Source organism: Corythoichthys intestinalis, chromosome 11 (assembly GCF_030265065.1).
Source record: "Corythoichthys intestinalis isolate RoL2023-P3 chromosome 11, ASM3026506v1, whole genome shotgun sequence".
NCBI lineage: Eukaryota > Metazoa > Chordata > Actinopteri > Syngnathiformes > Syngnathidae > Corythoichthys > Corythoichthys intestinalis.
In genome coordinates, this window is record NC_080405.1 from 24,957,573 (window position 1) to 24,976,097 (window position 18,525).

The 18,525-nt window shown below is 40.1% G+C and overlaps 1 protein-coding gene and 1 long non-coding RNA gene across 5 annotated transcripts in view; one reads left to right on the forward strand and one right to left on the reverse strand.

Moving 5' to 3' along the window:
* Nucleotides 1-4,842, forward strand: part of LOC130923702 (uncharacterized) — a 66,092-nt gene extending 61,250 nt beyond the window's left edge. The window contains exons 2-4 of the long non-coding RNA XR_009064760.1: nt 944-1,045; nt 4,496-4,628; nt 4,710-4,842. This is a non-coding gene — a long non-coding RNA (uncharacterized LOC130923702). The remainder of the gene's footprint in view (nt 1-943; nt 1,046-4,495; nt 4,629-4,709) is intronic.
* ppp3cb (protein phosphatase 3, catalytic subunit, beta isozyme) overlaps nt 1-18,525 on the reverse strand; it is a 78,540-nt gene that overhangs the window by 58,611 nt on the left and 1,404 nt on the right. For 2 of the 4 annotated variants that reach the window (XM_057849611.1, XM_057849609.1), the window contains exon 1: nt 6,015-6,114. The exons of the other annotated variants lie outside the window; for them this stretch is intronic. In XM_057849611.1, coding sequence (XP_057705594.1) covers nt 6,015-6,099 — 85 coding nt within the window. In that variant the 5' untranslated portion in view covers nt 6,100-6,114. Of the gene's footprint in view, nt 1-6,014; nt 6,115-18,525 lie in introns of those variants that run through there. 4 annotated transcript variants of the gene reach the window in all.

The following is an 18,525-nucleotide window of genomic DNA, read 5'->3' on the forward strand; positions in this document are numbered from 1 at the left end:
CAATTATTATTGTGGAAACATCGCCAAACAAAGAATCGCCAAATAAATCGCCAGCTTGGTCAGGTTTTTAATCATTTATTTCAGAACTTGTGCAAAACAACACGCCTTCTGTCCACTGCAGTTGACGCTAATAACAGCAGAACATTAAAAGAGAAAGTAAAATCTCAACCCAGGAGCGTTACCGGGGGGGCAGTGCCCACCCACAGACACACTCTGCCCACCCAAAGAAAACTGGATGTAGTACTAACGGCAGTCTGGGCACCGCATATGGTATCCCATTCAGTTAGTACTGATTTGTTCTAAGTTTTAACCTTTGCGTTGTTACCTACTCTTTCACCCAAAAAAAAAAATTAAATAAAATAAAAATGTTGGTTTTGTTCCTAGGGGGCGCTACACACATTTACGCATATTTTGATTTTATTTTTTATTTTATTTATTTATTTATTTTTTACATTTTATCAAAGTTTTCACCAGTGTTCACCTGGCTGTTGAGTTTGGTGAGTTTTAAAGTATTCTGAAGGGGTTAAAGTAGGCTTCAAAGGGTCGGCGGGACAAAGAATGACTGCTAGGGGGCGCTACATAGTGTATTTGGAGTTTGTCTTTACACGGTATCAAAGACTGCACCTGTCTTGACATGCCTGCCGATTTTGGTGCATTTTGAAGCATTCTAAGGGGGTCAGATTGAGCTCAAAGGGGCTGCGGAACAAAGAATAACTATAATAATAATAAAACCGAGGAACAACAATAGGTTACCTAAAAACAACATTGTCACATGCATGTCCATACTGTTCAGTTATGGATGTGTTCTAAGTCAAATAAACTTTTATTTGTTTAGACCAAATCACGGCAACAGTTATCTCAAGGAAAAAACAAAACATGTTTTAAGGTGCTGGATTTCGACCTACTTGAGCATTGAGCATTTTTTTCTTTTTTGCCCCCCCAGGTAAGACTAATGCCCATTGCCCACCCACACCTGGCATCCTGAGAACACCACTGTCTCAACCACATCTATCTCACTGTTCCGTCAGCCACGCGGTTCGTTCAGGTACAGTACGCCAAACACATCCGCCACATTAGAACCCGATTCATTACATTAGTACAGGAATTATTATTACTATCATAGTGTATTATTATTCCTATTTTTATTTACATATATGGCGGCATGGTGGCTGAGTGGTTAGCACGTCTGCCTCACAGTTCTGAGATCAAGGGTTCAATCCCGGGCTTCGGCCTTCCTGTGTGGAGTTTGCATGTTCTCCCCGTGCCTGCGTGGGTTTCCTCCGGGAACTCCGGTTTCCTCCCACATCCCAAACACATGCATGGTAGGCTGATTGAACACTCTAAACTGTCCGTAGGTGTGAGTGTGTGCGTGAATGGTTGTGTGTCTCCTTGTGCCCTGCGATTGGCTGGCAACCAATTCAGGGTGTCCCCTGCCTACTGCCCGAAGTTAGCTGGGATAGGCTCCAGCACCTCCGCGACCCTCGTGAGGAATAAGCGGCATGGAAAATGAATGAATGAATGAATTTACATATATATTTTTTTGCTCTGTGTTATTGCTATTTGCGATTGTACCATCAGTATTTATTCAGGATTTAGTGTAGGTTTTCGGGCTGTGGAATGAATTAATGGAATCATAAGGTATTTTTATAGGAAAATCCTTCTCGACATACGACCATTTCAACTTACAAGCAAGGTCCTGGACTGAATTAACTTTGTATGTAGAGGTACCACTGTATATGTCATCAAGAAGGCACATTCATAAAATGTTGTATTTTCTGTATGTCATTGCATTGTATTCATTGTATTATACTTGGATGTATTTTATTACAAATATTGACTGTAATTATAACTTCATAACAGCGTTACTGTAAATTCATGATAGACTCTGGTATGTTTCGATTTAGAAATTCAGGTTACGTATTGCAGCCATAGAAACCGAACTCGTCATCAATCGAGGACAACTTGTATGATGTTTTGACAGTGGAAATATTGACTTGAATCGTCCCACTATGTAGGTACTGTGAAGTGGGGGCATTAAGTAGCACATAAGTATTCATAACTAGCTAATGCCTCAATATACATATGATATTACGTCACCTTAAGAGTGTCTACAACCCATCAACACACCAGCGCACACTGACACATCCCAGGACACCAGCAGCTGCCAAACTGGAGAGTCTGCTTACCATCCATTTACACCAAGTGCTAAAACTGAATTCAGGTAAGAAAGAATTAATATTTGAAAAAGTTTGTGCAAGACCTGGCAGAGAACAAGAGTGTAAAAGTTACTCATGCGTGTGAGCTGAAAAACAAGAGGACAGTGGTCAATGTGTGGCTGAAGTCCAGTAATGTACTGTTCTGTGCTTGCCTGGACCACACTGTACTGTTCTAGAGCAACGAGGGAACACAAGCTAGTACATATACATGAACTCCACGTGTTGGTTGGAGGCAAAACTGAATCTTGTGTGTGTGCGTGCGTTTGTGTGAGTCGTAAATGTAGAGCCAACTGTGAAAAATAGGGCAGGTATGAAAGTGTCAAGAGCAGCAGAGACACAGCTCTGGGAGAAGAGCTATACTTGGGAAAACTGCACTTGGCAGAGGAAGAATTTAGCATAGCACTAGTTCTGAGCTACCATAAATGTCCTTTTCACCTGACTGCTGACCTTTTCTTTAGGACAAAATGCAAGCTCCTTTTCATTTCAGTTCAGAAAGATGTTTGAAGTTCAGGGCTGTTTTTTAAAGACGCTGTAAAAATGAAAAATATTGTTTACAGTTCACTATTTTAATAGGCTTTCACTACTACTACAGATATGAGCTTCTAAATGCAATACAGTAGGGTGGTAGTAATATCTTTTTCGTTTAGATATGATGGATATATGTTTAAGAACAGTTTTCTGCTCAGGAATTTTGAAAGGGAAATGTACAAACTTCTTTGGCTTTTTTTCCCAAGATTTTATGATCTTGAATTTCCCCATAATTAAAGAAGAAATTATATTATCCCCCCAATTTTTGTTCGATATTAAATATTTTACCACAAGCACAATAAGGCCAGCCAAACAATATAATTTTTAAATTTCTGGCCTAAATTAGTTTGGGTTATGATTTGGTGGAATGGCTCAAATATGTACAGTATATCTGAACTGCAAATGCAGTACCTCTCAAATAGTGGGGTGCGACCTCCCAGGGGGGGCGCAGAACGATGGGGTGGCGCATGTGACCTCAGGGAACATACTTTTTTTGCCATTGAAGAATAAAGTGTAATTGCACATCCACTCAGTGGGTAGCAGTGGCGTTCTCATTTTCAGTGTGCGCAGTATGATGGATGGATGGATGGATGGATGGATGGATGGATGGATGGATGGATGGATGGATGGATGGATGGATGGATGGATGGATGGATGGATGGATGGATGGATGGATGGATGGATGGATGGATGGATGGATGGATGGATGGATGGATGGATGGATGGATAGCACAGTATTTTTTAAATAAACAAGAGCACACAGCAAAGAGCACTGGAGATATAAAGAGCTAAACGAGGAAATTTGACGAAGCGTATGTAGTGTTTGTCTTTTGGCTTTGACTTTTAATACAGTGGGAAATGAGGAAAGACCAGTCTGTTTACTGTGTCGGAAACGTTTGCAGCGTACAGCAGGAAGCCAGATCAATTAAGACTTCATTTAAAGACATTCGACCCAGGGCCGGAGTGGGACTCATTTTCAGCCCGGGAATGTCATGCCTTAGACAGGCCCACCTTATGTCAAATAGGAATGTCCTGGTCGGATATTTTTGCACCCGAGTCACGCGATTTTGAGAATCTACCGATAAAGAGTCCCAATCCGATACCAAAAAAGATATATATATAATAATAATTTTTGAACAAAAGTTCCAAACTTCTTACAGTACTTCCTGTTCCTCTTTTTATGGGAGTGTTGCAGAGGATAAAACATGTATATTTAACTTCTTTTGAAAATGCCATTGTATTTCTGGATTATTTTATTACTTTTTACCTCAAAAAAAAAAACAAAAATATATTAGGGTACAGCCCAAAACACGCCGGTATAGAAATACTGTACCATGTAGACGCCACACTTCCCTTGAGCTACAAGCTTTAAGTATAAGTGAGCTTCCATACAGCAGGACTTATTAACAAATTTCATTCATATAGGTTTTCCCTTTAAAAACACAGATACAGTGTATCACAAAAGTGAGTACACCCCTTGCATTTCTGCAGCTATTTAAGTATATCTTTTCATGGGAAAACACTGACATAATGACACTTTGACACAATGAAAAGTAGTCTGTGTGCAGCTTATGTAGTACAGTTGATTTACAGTATTTTCCCCTCAAAATAACTCAAAATATAGCCATTAATATCTAAACCTCTGGGAAGAAAAGTGAGTACACCCTTGTGAAAAAAACGTACATCCCTAAATGTCCAAATTGAGTAGTGCTGATCATTTTCCCTCCAAAATGTCATGTGACTCGTTACAGGAGTGCTGTCAGCATTGCTGCAGAGATTGAAGAGGTGGGGGGTCAGCCTGTTAGTGCTCAGACCATACGCCGCACTCTACATCAAATTTGTGTGCATGGCTGTCACCCCAGGAGAAAGCCTCTTCTGAAGATGGTACAAAAGAAAGCCCGCCCGTCTCATCAGACCATAGGACATGGTTCCAATAATCCATGTGCTTTGTTGACATGTCTTCAGCAAACTGTTTGCGGGCTTTCTTGTCTGCAGAAGAGGAACGTACCGCGTGGCTGACTTGAGAGAGGACTTTTTACTTTTACTTTTCATGTTTAGCTGCGGCGGACAGTAGGCATGTTGTGTTGCACAACTTCTGAAATAAATGATTGAAAAACTGACAAAGCTGGCAATTTTTGGGCAATGTTACCACAATAATAATTGTCACCTTAACTTATAAAGACTGGCAAACGGAGGTCGGAGGAGGACCGTCGAGATCGTAGAATTTCTACAGGCGTATATTTGAGCCAATTCACGGACGCGCACACCACTCTCATAATTTTCTATAATTTCCATCTTCATTTCAATGGTAAGCCTCACCTTTTTTCACCACTTGCGCTAACATTCTTGAATCCCATGTTGATTTCTTTCACATGAAAATCCGCTGTGCATCCGTCTTGCGGGAAAACAAAGAATCTGTGTCCGAGCATGTCGTCGGATGTAGAAACAAATGGCGAGCCAAATTCTACGTCGGATGTTGAAAAGATCGTGTGTCGAAGCGATCGGACGTATGTCGAGGTACCACTGTACTACTGTATTTAGGCGGCAGTGTCACGTTCTGCTCCTGGTCAGATTTTGTGTTGTTGCAGAGCCGGCTGTGGGGGCGTTCCCGACGTCGCACCTGCAGCTCATCAACAACAGTATAAAGACGCGGGCGATCCACTGGAAGGACGCCGAGATATTTATTCTTGCTGGTCGCCATTTGACATCCTTGCAATTCGAGTAACTTGCTATTTTGGGTAATTTCGCACCCTCCGTGGGTTTTAGTCGCCAGTCACTTTAGTTTTGTATGCCTCTACCTTGTGCAGGTATGTGAGTGTATTTTGGTTGTTTTATTGGCTCTGCCTAGCACCTTGGTTTACCCTCGCGTTTGTATATTGATCCCCGTCGACCTCCTATCACGGACCCGTTTTGTTATTTCCCCTTTTTGCCGCGATTGCGTGTTTTTTTGTTTTGTATTTAATAAACCCTTGTACGCTTCCTTCAGTCGTTTGTTGTCTGTTGTGAGGTCCAACTTTGTTTCCGCGTTCGCGGACCCTAACAGGCAGAGAGTTGGGGGAGGTGTGAAATATTTACGTCTTCCTAGAGTAAGAGACAATAATTGAGAAGTACTGCTTTAATGACACAAACATTAACTGGACACCACCTAAGAATACTGAGTATGGCAAGTGCCAAAGTACACACAGTACATTATGTATGGGTTTCAAATGTGATTGAAAGATCAGATGAGGTGGTGGCGGGTGTTTTTAGTATAGTAGTTCTTATACTTACGAAATGAATTGGTTCTGGATGAAGTTTTGTAACTTGAAAATTCTGTAAGTAGAGATGCGTTTTCCATGTAAATGCCCTGATCCATTCCAAACTCCCCAAAATTCAGACATAAATCTTTTATAATGCATAAAAATGCAAAACGTCATAAAAGAATGTTACAATTAGATTATTGCGCAGTAAACATAAAATCAGTGCTGTGCATAATGTAAAAATAAAACAAAAATAGAGTAGAGAATAAAAGTTAATACACTCATGTAAAGCTGTCGGAACACGAGGGTGAATGAAGAGGACGCTGGGATACACACATACACATACAGCAGAGGTCCCTCTTAGCCAATTTGATGCCAGAAATGCAAGGCAATAGCTAATGGCAGAGCAGCTATAGGTACAGTATGTTACGCTCAGTAACCTCTGGAAGCTGTGAGTACCAGCCATACTGTATTTTTGCCTTTTGTATCCTGAAATTTCTTTCGTAACAAGAGGCAATATTTTACTGTTGAGGCGTGTCTGAACCCGAAAATTCTGTATGTAGAGACGTTCGTACGTAGAGGTACCACTGTAGTTATTAGTATTTTACCAGAAATTAATAGCTTCAAAAAAATGTTTTTGCTGCATTGAGTTGTAAAAAATAGCCTCTCTATTGCTGTCAAGTTGATCCCAGTCTATAATGTCTTTAAACCAGCCTGGAGTCAATTTCGGTCGTGACGTGCAAGCAATGGCGTGAAGAAGTACCAGTTTGTCTGAGGTGCCCTTGAGGCAAGCAGCCTATCCATACTTTATTCACAGAATTAAAATCAATATTTAATGCTAGACACGATCCCTATTGTACAGGTGCCTGTCTGCAGGGTGCTGCAACAGATGGTGTTGGGGAAAGATACAAACTTTGAGAAAGGCTGGAAGTGCTGCAAATGAAAACAGAAATATTTTGGAGGATTGTCTAGTTTTTAGCACAGCCGCTGAGTGGTCAGCCACTGCGATCCTAATTGGGACAATCAGTACAGAAAATGGATGAATATTTTGCAGAAGACCAAACCATCTTAACATTAATTCTTAAAATATTGAGAGTTATTTATGATCATTGCTTCTGCTTCACATTTATCCCACTCAGCTATGGAATTGTCAGTTTTATTATTTTTTTAATAGAAACTTAGAGACTTAGTAGGAATGTCATAATTACATTTTAAAATGGAGGCAATCATCTCCAACTATTGCACAATGACAGATGAGATCACTTGGAGCTACTTCCTACTGTTAATGTCCTTTGGCCCACTCCCCACAGCTGAACTACCAAGTGTGGAATCTATTAAGCGAAAAAGCTGCCAGCTCAGCCAAAAATCTCGAGAGCGCAAAGCAGCGAGGGTGAGCTCATGACATGGCTTTCAACCAAAGCCCCTAAATTTGTTTGGGCTGGTCAAATACTCTAAGTGGAGCAGAATTTGATCAGAAACCACCCTTCCATTATTTCTAATGGCTAAAATCAATTAAAGGGATATGTCATTAGTTTTAGCGTCAGGGGACGGGGCTGCTGTAGGAGGAAGTTGCGGCAATCGCCTGGTCTAATTTGTCTGTTCAACAAATAGAAAATGGGTATGAAAGCAACTAGCGTAATCACATAGTTGGAATTCTTGGAGACTATGGTTTATAACATGACATGTCCAGTAGATAAGAGAAGATCCTTCATTACTGTGCAACATAGTGTCTTGTCTTCATCCATACAGAATAAAAAGAGTCGTGCAGGAAGTAAGACATTAGATGTAGGTTGCCTTCATTTCACATGATGATGCACACATGCACCTTCAAAGATTATTCAATCTGTTGCTCTGCATGAATAAGTAAGGCAGCAAGAAGTGGGGGATAAAAGAATGAGACCACACCATTAAAAGAATGGAAGTGCAAAAAAAAATCCTGGGGTGCATGTGAAGAAAGAAGCTTTGAGGTTCTTAAAATATAGTGTGTGTGTGGCGGGGGAAGGGCTGATCTGCCATCTTTGACCCAGATCAGCTGACAGGACAATTGGTATTTGAAGTTGGTGATGGTGTTAAGGAAACGAGCAAAGATACGTTTGAAGTCACACACATGAAGACCCATCTGTGTACGTACACACACGCATACACGCACACAAACAGAAACAACAGCTCATCCCCTAACAGCTTGCCCTCATTAGACAACACCCTTTTTTCTCTCTCTTTCTCTCTGGAGTGCCTTAATTCTCTATAAATAGACAGTACCCTGCCACCCTCTCCACAGGGCACACACAGACCTGTCAAGGTGGGACCCCTCGCCCACGAGACAACACACAACTCTAACACACTTATCCTAAAATGCAGTTCTCACAAGGCCTTGGGGCAACCATGAGGGAATGGGACAGCATGTTGCACTAAAAGGAAATATGCCCACAATGCCCCCGGCCATGCCAGAAGTGCTTTGTTTGGGCATGCATGAATACACGCATGTATGTGTGCAACTGTGCGTATTAGATACAGTATGACCAAGCTTTGATGAACTGATATACAGTATTCATACATTTGTCCTGTAAGATTAATTGAACAAACAATTCTTGATCGTCTATTATATCCGGGAATCATACGTGGCGATACTTATCACTTCATATCTGAAATTTGGTACAGTAGGTAAAAATCTCAGATGATGACGTTACATGTTTGATTTTGACCATGTTTTGGTCCATACATTCCCAAAACTGAACTACTGATGAAAGGGAATAAGCATGGAAAGATTGTAGAGGCAGCAGTTTCAGCAGGGATACTCAAACTTCTCTATCCCCAACTAATTCTGGGGGATCCCAAGACATTCCTAGATAGGAATCACATTCATGCCAGTGGGTTCTGGGTCTTCCCTGTGGCCTAATGCCTTAACTCGTTCTCTACCATCACAGACAAATGCAAAGTTCTCATCACTTTAGAGTTTGTGCCAGTTTTGCTGTCAATCCCCCGTTCCATTTTTTTCTTACTTTAATAACATCCTAAGACACTTGAACTCCTCAACTTAAAGCAAAACTTCGTTCTTGACCTGGAGAGGACATTGCACTTCTGTCATCTTACGTTTCTGGAAACTGAATTAAAAATGTCCCATTGCTTGCTAGCTGGTATTGCACTTTTACTGCACCTCAGAAGATGGATTCTAAGACTATGTTCACACTGCAGGTCAACTCCAATTTGACCGTATTCGACACGTATCAGATATTTTTTTCATGCAATATGAACAGTCCATTTCCGATTATTTCAAATCCAACCTAGCTTATTTGTATGAGGATATAAAGCAGATATCTTCCCATATGCAGCCGCCCCATATGTCAACAACAGTTGAAGAATGTCACCATTATTTGACATAAGAAACAGATGTGAAATGATCGAGTAATGGTGGGTGAAAATACCTTTTCCTTCCTAATTCTACATGCAAAGCTATCAGGTCAGGAAAACGTTGGCTTTGTTAGTGTGAAATCCTTAAAATTGCCACAGCAAGATGGGGGACCATATTGTTGTCCATAAACACTGTGACACGAGATGACGTGTTACAGTGCATATGCATCTCATGGCACAAGTCACATTTGTTTCTGCAATGCGAACGGCTACGCAAAAAAAAAAAAAAAATCGGTATCAACAAAAAATAACAGTTGCACATCACGCCCTGCAGTGTGAACGTAGCTTAGGTTACCTGCTTTTTCACTATTTGTAAAGTATAAAGTAGGGCTGTAAAAATTATCGCGTTAACGGGCAATAATTAATTTTTTAAATTAATCATGTTAAAATATTTGACGCATTTAACCCCTTATTGCCAAACGTATCACATTTGATAACCCAAAAATTTCATGATTTTGAGACTAATTCAGAATTTTGACAATTCTTTTTGTCAAAAAAAAATGATGGATGCGAGTCAACACATGCATCTGCAGGTTCCATGAGAAAAACAAACAGGATTTAGCAAGGGTTATAGATATCAGAGCGCTTATTACACATATTCATTTTGACTTTTCTTTTTACAAATTTGAAAAAAAGGTTTCATTAGGACCTTATTTTTCAAATTTGGGATTCCCTAACAATTGCTTCATGTTGCAGGTATTTAAGAGTTAACGCACATGCCCCGCTCAAACAGATTAAAATGACAGCACAGTGTAATGTCCACTTGTTACTTGTGTCTATTGGTGTTTTGTCGCTCTCTATTGGCGCTTGGGTGCGACTGATTTTATGGGTTTCAGCACCATGAGCACTGTGTAATTATTGACATCAACAATGGCGAGCTACTAGTTTATTTTTTGAATGAAAATTTCACAAATTTTATTTAAACAAAAACATTAAGAGGGGTTTTAATATAAAATTTCTATAACTTTACTAACATTTATCTTTTAAGAACTACAAGTCTTTCTATCCATGGATCGCTTTAACAGAATGTTAATAATGTTAAGGCCATCTAGTTGATTTATTGTTATAATAAACAAATACAGTACTTACGTAGCGTATGTTGAATGTATATATCCGTCTTGTGTCTTATCTTCCCATTCCAACAATAATTTACAGAAAAATATGGCATATTTTATAGATGGTTTGAATTGCGACTAATCACGATTAATTAACTTTTAAGCTGTAATTAACTCAATTAAAAATTTTAATCGTTTGACAGCCCTAATATAAAGTGAAGATCACAGCAGTGCAACTCAGGTTTGCTGAAAAAGTTCCTCAGGTCAGTCAGCCAGTATAGTCACATCACCACAGCTGTAGCTCTTGTACAGCAAAATGAAATGCGGCCATGACTCACTCTGCCGACCACAGTTGTGCTTACAAACCAAAACGTGCACTGTAACAAAAGGTCTCTTGGAGGGCATTACAGTGAAACATAGCTTTGCCACAGACAATAAATGACCTCATGGAGACATAAAACATTTCCATTTGTTTTCCTCGCCTATCTTCATGGCTTCTTATCTCTCTACTAGGCACTGCATCAACCAAGCCCGGCGTGACTACTTATTTTAATGTGATGCTATAAAGCAGCTTGTTTGTATTGGGTATTCTGTTTACACTGATAAGAAATGGATACAATACAGATGGTCGCTGCATTTATCGAGCGGTCATAAAATGACACGATAGAGTGATGCTATTATTTGATAAAGCTGGCTCAGGTTTAGTTTCAACAAGCAATGCCCACAATTTATGATAGTATCATCAATCTTTGCAGCTTTGAGCTGGATTCTTTTGCAACTAAAGACATATTGGATTTATGTTTTATATAATCAACACGTCTAATCTCCCACTTAGTGTCCTGTGCTGCTTGTTCCCAAACGCACATGGACAGTATAAGCTAATATTTTTAGCCACTGTCTAGGAACATGTTTACTTTTCTGAAGATTAACGAGCCTTTATTGGAGTGACGATTGCGTTTGGCTCTAGCTAACTTAAAGGAAACCTTGGACTTAAAACTTGTCGGCTCTAATAGGCCACAACTGTTCTCCTTTACTTAAATATGTTATTATAAATAGAAACACATAAAATATTGCATTTGATTTTTTTAAAATTTATATTTAGTAGATGTTTTGACCTACGGAGGGCGCCATGTGTTAAGCTCGCAATAGACGCTCAGGGTGATGACGAAGATTGTCACTGTCATTCGATGAATACTACCGGGTAACTGCAATTCCTTCTATGCAACGAGATGTCCAAAACATGCGCTCATTTTTTAAAAGCGGTGAGTACTTACTATTTGTGCTTTTATTGTGTCTTTTATTACCTTTTCATTGCCCCAAAATACTTTTTGCATGTGTTTCCCTCTCATACTTTTAAGCATTGTGTTTTATTGTGGTAGCTTTAAAACAAATTGTTGATCTTTTGACCCCATTAGTCACGTACCATATTTATACCACCCTTATTTGATATTACTGCGTTTAAGTATTTTCTTAAGGCATCTTTGATATGTTCTGCCAGTATGCATCTAAACAAAACAAGCTTAAAGTGCACAATAGTACTTTGGGTGTCAAATTCCCATCTTGTAGGATATTTCGCCAGTGAACCACATTTTCGCAGAACACAGTTTTTTTTTCCTACTCTCGTCTCATCTCAACCCGTCTTTCCTGCTCATTTTGCTTTTGCTGTTCATTTTGTGAAATATCGACAGTGCTGTCATGCTCATTAAAGTTCTTCTCGGGTTCAAATTGAAAGGGTTGAACAGATGACGTGTTTATGTACAGTGGGGCAAATAAGTATTTAATCAACCACCAATTGTGCAAGTTCTCCTACTTGAAAAGATTAGAGAGGCCTGTAATTGTCAACATGGGTAAACCTCAACCATGAGAGACAGAATGTGGGAAAAAAAACTGAAAATCACATTGTTTGATTTTTAAAGAATGTATTTCCAAATTAGAGTGGAAAATAAGTATTTGGTCACCTACAAACAAGCAAGATTTCTGGCTGTCAAAGAGGTCTAACTTCTTTTAATGAGGTCTAATGAGGTCTAACGAGGCTCCACTCGTTACCTGTAATAATTGCACCTGTTTTAACTCATTATCGGTATAAAAGACACCTGTCCACAAGCTCAGTCAGTCACACTCCTAACTCCACTATGGCCAAGACCAAAGATCTGTGGAAGGACACCAGAGACAAAATTGTAGACCTGCACAAGGCTGGGAAGACTGAATCTGCAATAGGTAAAACGCTAGGTGTAAAGAAATCAACTTTGGAAGCAATGATTAGAAAATGGAAGACATACAAGACCACTGATAATCTCCCTCGATCTGGGGCTCCATGTAAGATCTCACCCCGTGGCATCAAAATGATAACAAGAATGGTGAGCAAAAATCCCAGAACCACACGGGGGGACCTAGTGAATGACCTACAGAGAGCTGGGACCACAGTAACAAAGGCTACTATCAGTAACACAATGCGCCGCCAGGGACTCAAATCCTGCACTGCCAGACGTGTCCCCCTGCTGAAGCCAGTACATGTCCAGGCCCGTCTGCGGTTCGCTAGAGAGCATTTGGATGATCCAGAAGAGGACTGGGAGAATGTGTTATGGTCGGATGAAACCAAAATAGAACCTTTTGGTAGAAACACAGGTTCTCGTGTTTGGAGGAGAAAGAATACTGGATTGCATCCAAAGAACACCATGCCCACTGTGAAGCATGGGGGTGGAAACATCATGCTTTGGGGCTGTTTTTCTGCAAAGGGACCAGGATGACTGATCTGTGTAAAGGAAAGAATGAATGGGGGCATCTATCGAGAGATTTTGAGTGAAAATCTCCTTCCATCAGCAAGGGCATTGAAGATGAGACGTGGCTGGGTCTTTCAGCATGACAATGATCCCAAACACAAAGCCAGGGCAACAAAGGAGTGGCTTCGTAAGAAGCATTTCAAGGTCCTGGAGTGGCGTAGCCAGTCTCCAGATCTCAACCCCATAGAAAATCTGTGGAGGGAGTTGAAAGTCCGTGTTGCCAAACGACAGCTCCAAAACATCACTGCTCTAGAAGAGATCTGCATGGGCCAAAATACCAGCAACAGTATGTTAAAAGCTTGTGAAGAGTTACAGAAAACATTTGGCCTCCGTTATTGCCAACAAAGGGTAAATAACAAAGTATTGAGATGAACTTTTGGTATTGACCAAATACTTATTTTCCACCACGATTTCCAAATAAATTCATTAAAAATCAATCAATGTGATTTTATGTTTTTTTTTCCACATTCTGTCTCTCATGGTTGAGGTTTACCCATGTTGACAATTACAGGCCTCTCTAATATTTTCAAGTGGGAGAACTTGCACAATTAGTGGTTGACTAAATACTTATTTGCCCCACTGTCGCTAGAGTCATACTCTGGATGCCCGGCAGCGTAACCATGTGACGTCACCGCCCTGCGACGTCAACAACAATGGCGAGTCATTGGCAGCCTACGAGTTAAACTAATTTTACAAATTGTATAAAAATAAAAACATCAACAAGGGTTTCGATATCAAATATTTTAACTCATAATAACGTTTATCTTTTAAGAACTACAAGTCTTTCTATCCGTGGGTCCCTTTAAAGCGATAGGCTTTATCATGTGTATCGAAAAGACACAATTTCATTTTTCTATTATGTAATAGTGGCGACAAATGTAAGTAAAAGCCAGTATTTTCAGGAAGTCACCGCTCTCAGTGCGGGCAGACATTTTATCAATGCCTGTATTATTCCAGCCAATCAAATGCGAGTATCCCAGATCACCCGCCCTTCCTTGTGACGTCATTAATACTTGTTATCACATGCGCCAGTGTCGAGTCTATCAGTATGTATGTGTGTGGATATAACTGATGTCACAAAATGGTTGTGCTTGTAAGTGGTGTCATATTTTGTGTTTGAAAATGATTATGAACTGATTATCAATCGTCTAAGAAATTTGCAATTTGTAAAATTACATATTTTGAGCAAGTGTCTTTCACAGAATGGTCATTTACATTGAGTACTGGTAAACCCTTGACTGATCGTCAGCCAATCTTAAGACACAGCGATGCACACTCGTATTTAGTCCTATGAATAATTTTTAATTGACCTAACATGCATGTGTTTGGAAGGTAGGAAGAAGCCAAAGTACCAGAAGAACTGTGAGAAAAACAAGCTCCTCGTTTATTTATTGATATTTCTCACTGCAATATTCACTCTCAGCATTTGCATGCAATATCTGAGTGAATTGTCATTTCTATATGTGATTTGGAAAGGTGTGCGGGGATCAATATCATTGCTGAGCTCTCACAAGACGCCTTTGTGGCCTTTTCACACGCTCTCTTCTGTTATGCTCTCTCTGCTCACCCCCACACTTTCTGTTCATTCCAATGGGTATGCTTTGTCCTTTGGCTCCCTCTCCACGCACTTCTATCTGACAAACAGCACTAAAATCCATAACATGGGGAACAACTGAGCCCAGTCTAACTGACATAGTGCTGCCTGTGTGACGGATGCCACCGTCCCACTTCAGACCACACATGTTAAATCATTCTCACCCAGTGTGATGAATTGTTTTGTGGTCTTGCTGTTTGTGAGTAAATGTGCTTTCTGAGCGTGTGCAATGTTTTTTATATATATTTTTTTTTGTGTGATGTGGAGGCAGCCGAGCTCTGGTGGCCCAGATGTTTACAACACAGTAGTTTGATGATATATGAGAAGGGGAGTCAATTACGGAGAGGAGGAAACAAACAACCATCCATTAGAGGTGGGCGGTATAAATGATACGCGTTATGAATTTGGCCAAAGGTAGGGATTTTCATTACACCGACTTATTGCAATACGCTAATGCATGATTGTCTGGAAAAATTGCTGAGAGCAACTACATTCAAACTCATGTGAAATGCGAGTGAGCACAAACCTGCATCTATTTAAAGTCCATCTATCCATCCATTATCTACCGCCTAATCTGGGGTCAGGTGTCTCTGATTAACACCAAATAAGAGTAGCTGGTCCAGAAGGGTTTTCCTATACCCATTTCTTTTCCATTTTAGTAGGAGACTGAAGGTTTTGAGTGAACACTGAATAGCCTTTGGAGCTGTTTATTATTTCTTCCATCTTGACCCATGCCCCACTTGCAGATCAAGAAAAACAGCTCCAAAAAAATGATGCTGGAGTTCAAACTTTATTTTGGGTTAATAATTAATTTTGAGAGGTACAAAATATTGTTTTCCAAATGAATACTGATAACTGATAATTTCCTGCTTCTGCAGACCATTTTTTTTCTCCCAAAGTTAGCATCTGGACGAAATATTTAGGTATGTCCTAACTTTTCTGATGTAAACTTCAACCATAGTAAGCACTCTCAATGCCTTTGAAAGTTGAATTGGATCTAAGTCCCCCAGTTCAAATGAATTGAACCTCCATCACCATGAATGGCAGCAAATGAAATAAATACGTATTGATTAGATAATTTATTAGTATATTCATACCAATTCAATTCGAATGATTGTATGGAAACCCTAGGGTACCTCTGGATATGATTTTCTATACATAGCTTACGATAATGACTATTTCACAGATGGCGATACAATTACTGATACATAAGTCAAGAAAGAAATCAATGTATGATATTCTACGATACAACAATTAAAGAGAAAAACAAGCTCTTTCTAAATGAACAAAAAAAAAAGTTAATTTTTTAATGGTGTCCTGGACGATCAGTCAAAAAAAAATTGGCTAACCCATTACATGCCATTGACAACTACAGTACACACGTCCAGTCGATTTAAACTGGGAGGACTGGCTTTGAATGCTCATGTTTGAGTGCCTTCGACGGCGATAGATGCCGATTCATTTTGACTGGGAGGGTAGAAATAATATTCATTCACCCTCCCAGTCAAAATGAATTGGACACCAGCGCCATCAATGGCAGCCAATGGGTAACGGAAACTAATCTAAGGGAAATTTTGGTCTAGTGGAAAATTTTGGTAGCAACCTATTGGTTCCTTTATCAAACAATGGAATCTTTTTAAAATGATATATCGATCCTTGGTGGAAGCATATTGACAACCGATTGGGATGCACAATATCACGAATTACGATATATCACATATATACGATATATTGTATTTTAACACACCTGGCCGATACAGACATCAACCTATGATTAAACATCCAGGTACATGAAATTATGCAAAATGATTGATCCCTTTGTTGATGTTTCTTTACATTCCCCAAATTCTCCGACATGCTGAATTCAAAACAAAGCAGCACATGCCAGAGTAAAGCATGGATGCCATAACTCAGTTATTTGATTATTTTTAATCTGCATTAGTTTTATTGTCATTGAATTGATTGATACAATAATACATTATAATGTATCTACAACATATTTAAGACATTTATTGTATAGGAGGCACTTTGACTCATGGCAGGGGGTGTTCAAACATTTAAAATGTATATACTGTACACAAGGGAGTATACGTTTGCATTGGGACAGTAGGGACATAACACTAGCAACTTTTCAGGATGCTCAAATTGTCCCCACCAACTTTTAAGAAACCTTATTTGCATTATAAAATGACTTCAGTTGTATGAATAATTTATTTTAGATTGTCTTTCCATATTTTGTAAGGATAGAATTGACCCTACAATTATTAAGTGAATTATTTTCATTATGTTTGGACTTACATTTACCCCTTTTCACTTGCTGAATGTGCCAGTCCATTTTCCCCTCAAACACACATTTGATTGGCTGATGACTTGACCCCCTCTCCCCCAACACACACACACACACACACACACACACTCACAGCCATCATAGAAATGCAACATGTCAACAACATGCCGCCTCATCCATCCCCTTCGGAGAGGAGGGTTATTAAAAGTTTTTTCGGCTAGCTAATTTTCCTACTGAAAGTCCGACATGCATCAGAGTTAGCATTACATTCAGCTTTGGGAATTTGCTAACCTGCAAAACTAATAGGAAGCTACTTAAAGAGAAGTGTGTGTTTTGTACTGTTAATGTCAATTAAACTGTGAGAAATGCACTAAACCCAGGTTTACCCCTTGTCCCCAATTTTCATTTTAATTTTATTTATATGGTCATTAGCTTATCAATTAATTAGGTTCATATTTGTGAAAAATCCAACCCTTATCCGCGTCCACCCAATCTGTTTGGTCTCATTAATGTCCCATCCCCAGGAAAAAGTGTCCATGTACATGTTCATTATGCTGGTATCGTCTCTACCAATGTCGAGACCAAACCTACGCCCTTGACTGTACATAATTACTGGATTCTACAAAGCCATTGGTTGCTTATATAGTGGCAGGTGGAAAAATATATAACGATTCTAATACATGCACAAGTGTGAGGTTGATGATTGTGGGGTGACAAATTGACAAAGTGACGTGCCCTGGCATCTTCCCCCTTCAACTGCGCACCTGCCAAAGCCTCTCTTTCTCTGAGGCCCCCACTCATCAACACTGCTGCCAGGGGAAAACCTATTCATTCAATGTAATCAGCTATTTCAGGAAATCCAGGTATACCAACAACACAGGAGTGCAGGCACACGCGCCTATACAACACCACCTATGAGATGCATGTAGTTCAAAAGGTCTACGTGCAAAAACTACAAGCCCCCACCCCTCCTTCTCTTGAGCACGACTCACGCACGGAATACCGGGGCATGCCCGAGCGACGCGTCCAGCTGTCAGCTCTGCTTCTTCCGGCAGACAGACCCATGCAGGAACTTCATTTTATGAGAGTCGACCGAGCATCGTCGCATGTGACAGAAAGCTTGCGTGCGTGTGTGTGCTTGAAACATGTCAGCCTCGTATAGTGGTGGTTACATACGCACGACAATCCGTGCAATGCAAAGCCCCCTATCCTATAGCCAACCATGCGTAAAGAACCAACACGCCCTCTCTTCTCATCAACACATCAAATATTCCATAATCCAATGATGCAATAAAAACATTTGTGCGGCACGAATCGCCGTCGTCATCGCGGATCTGCAGCCCAGCACATCCTCACTCCATTTTGTCTCTCATTTGACCGTCAGGGAAACATGAGGGGAAGCCAAGGAAGAGGCTGGA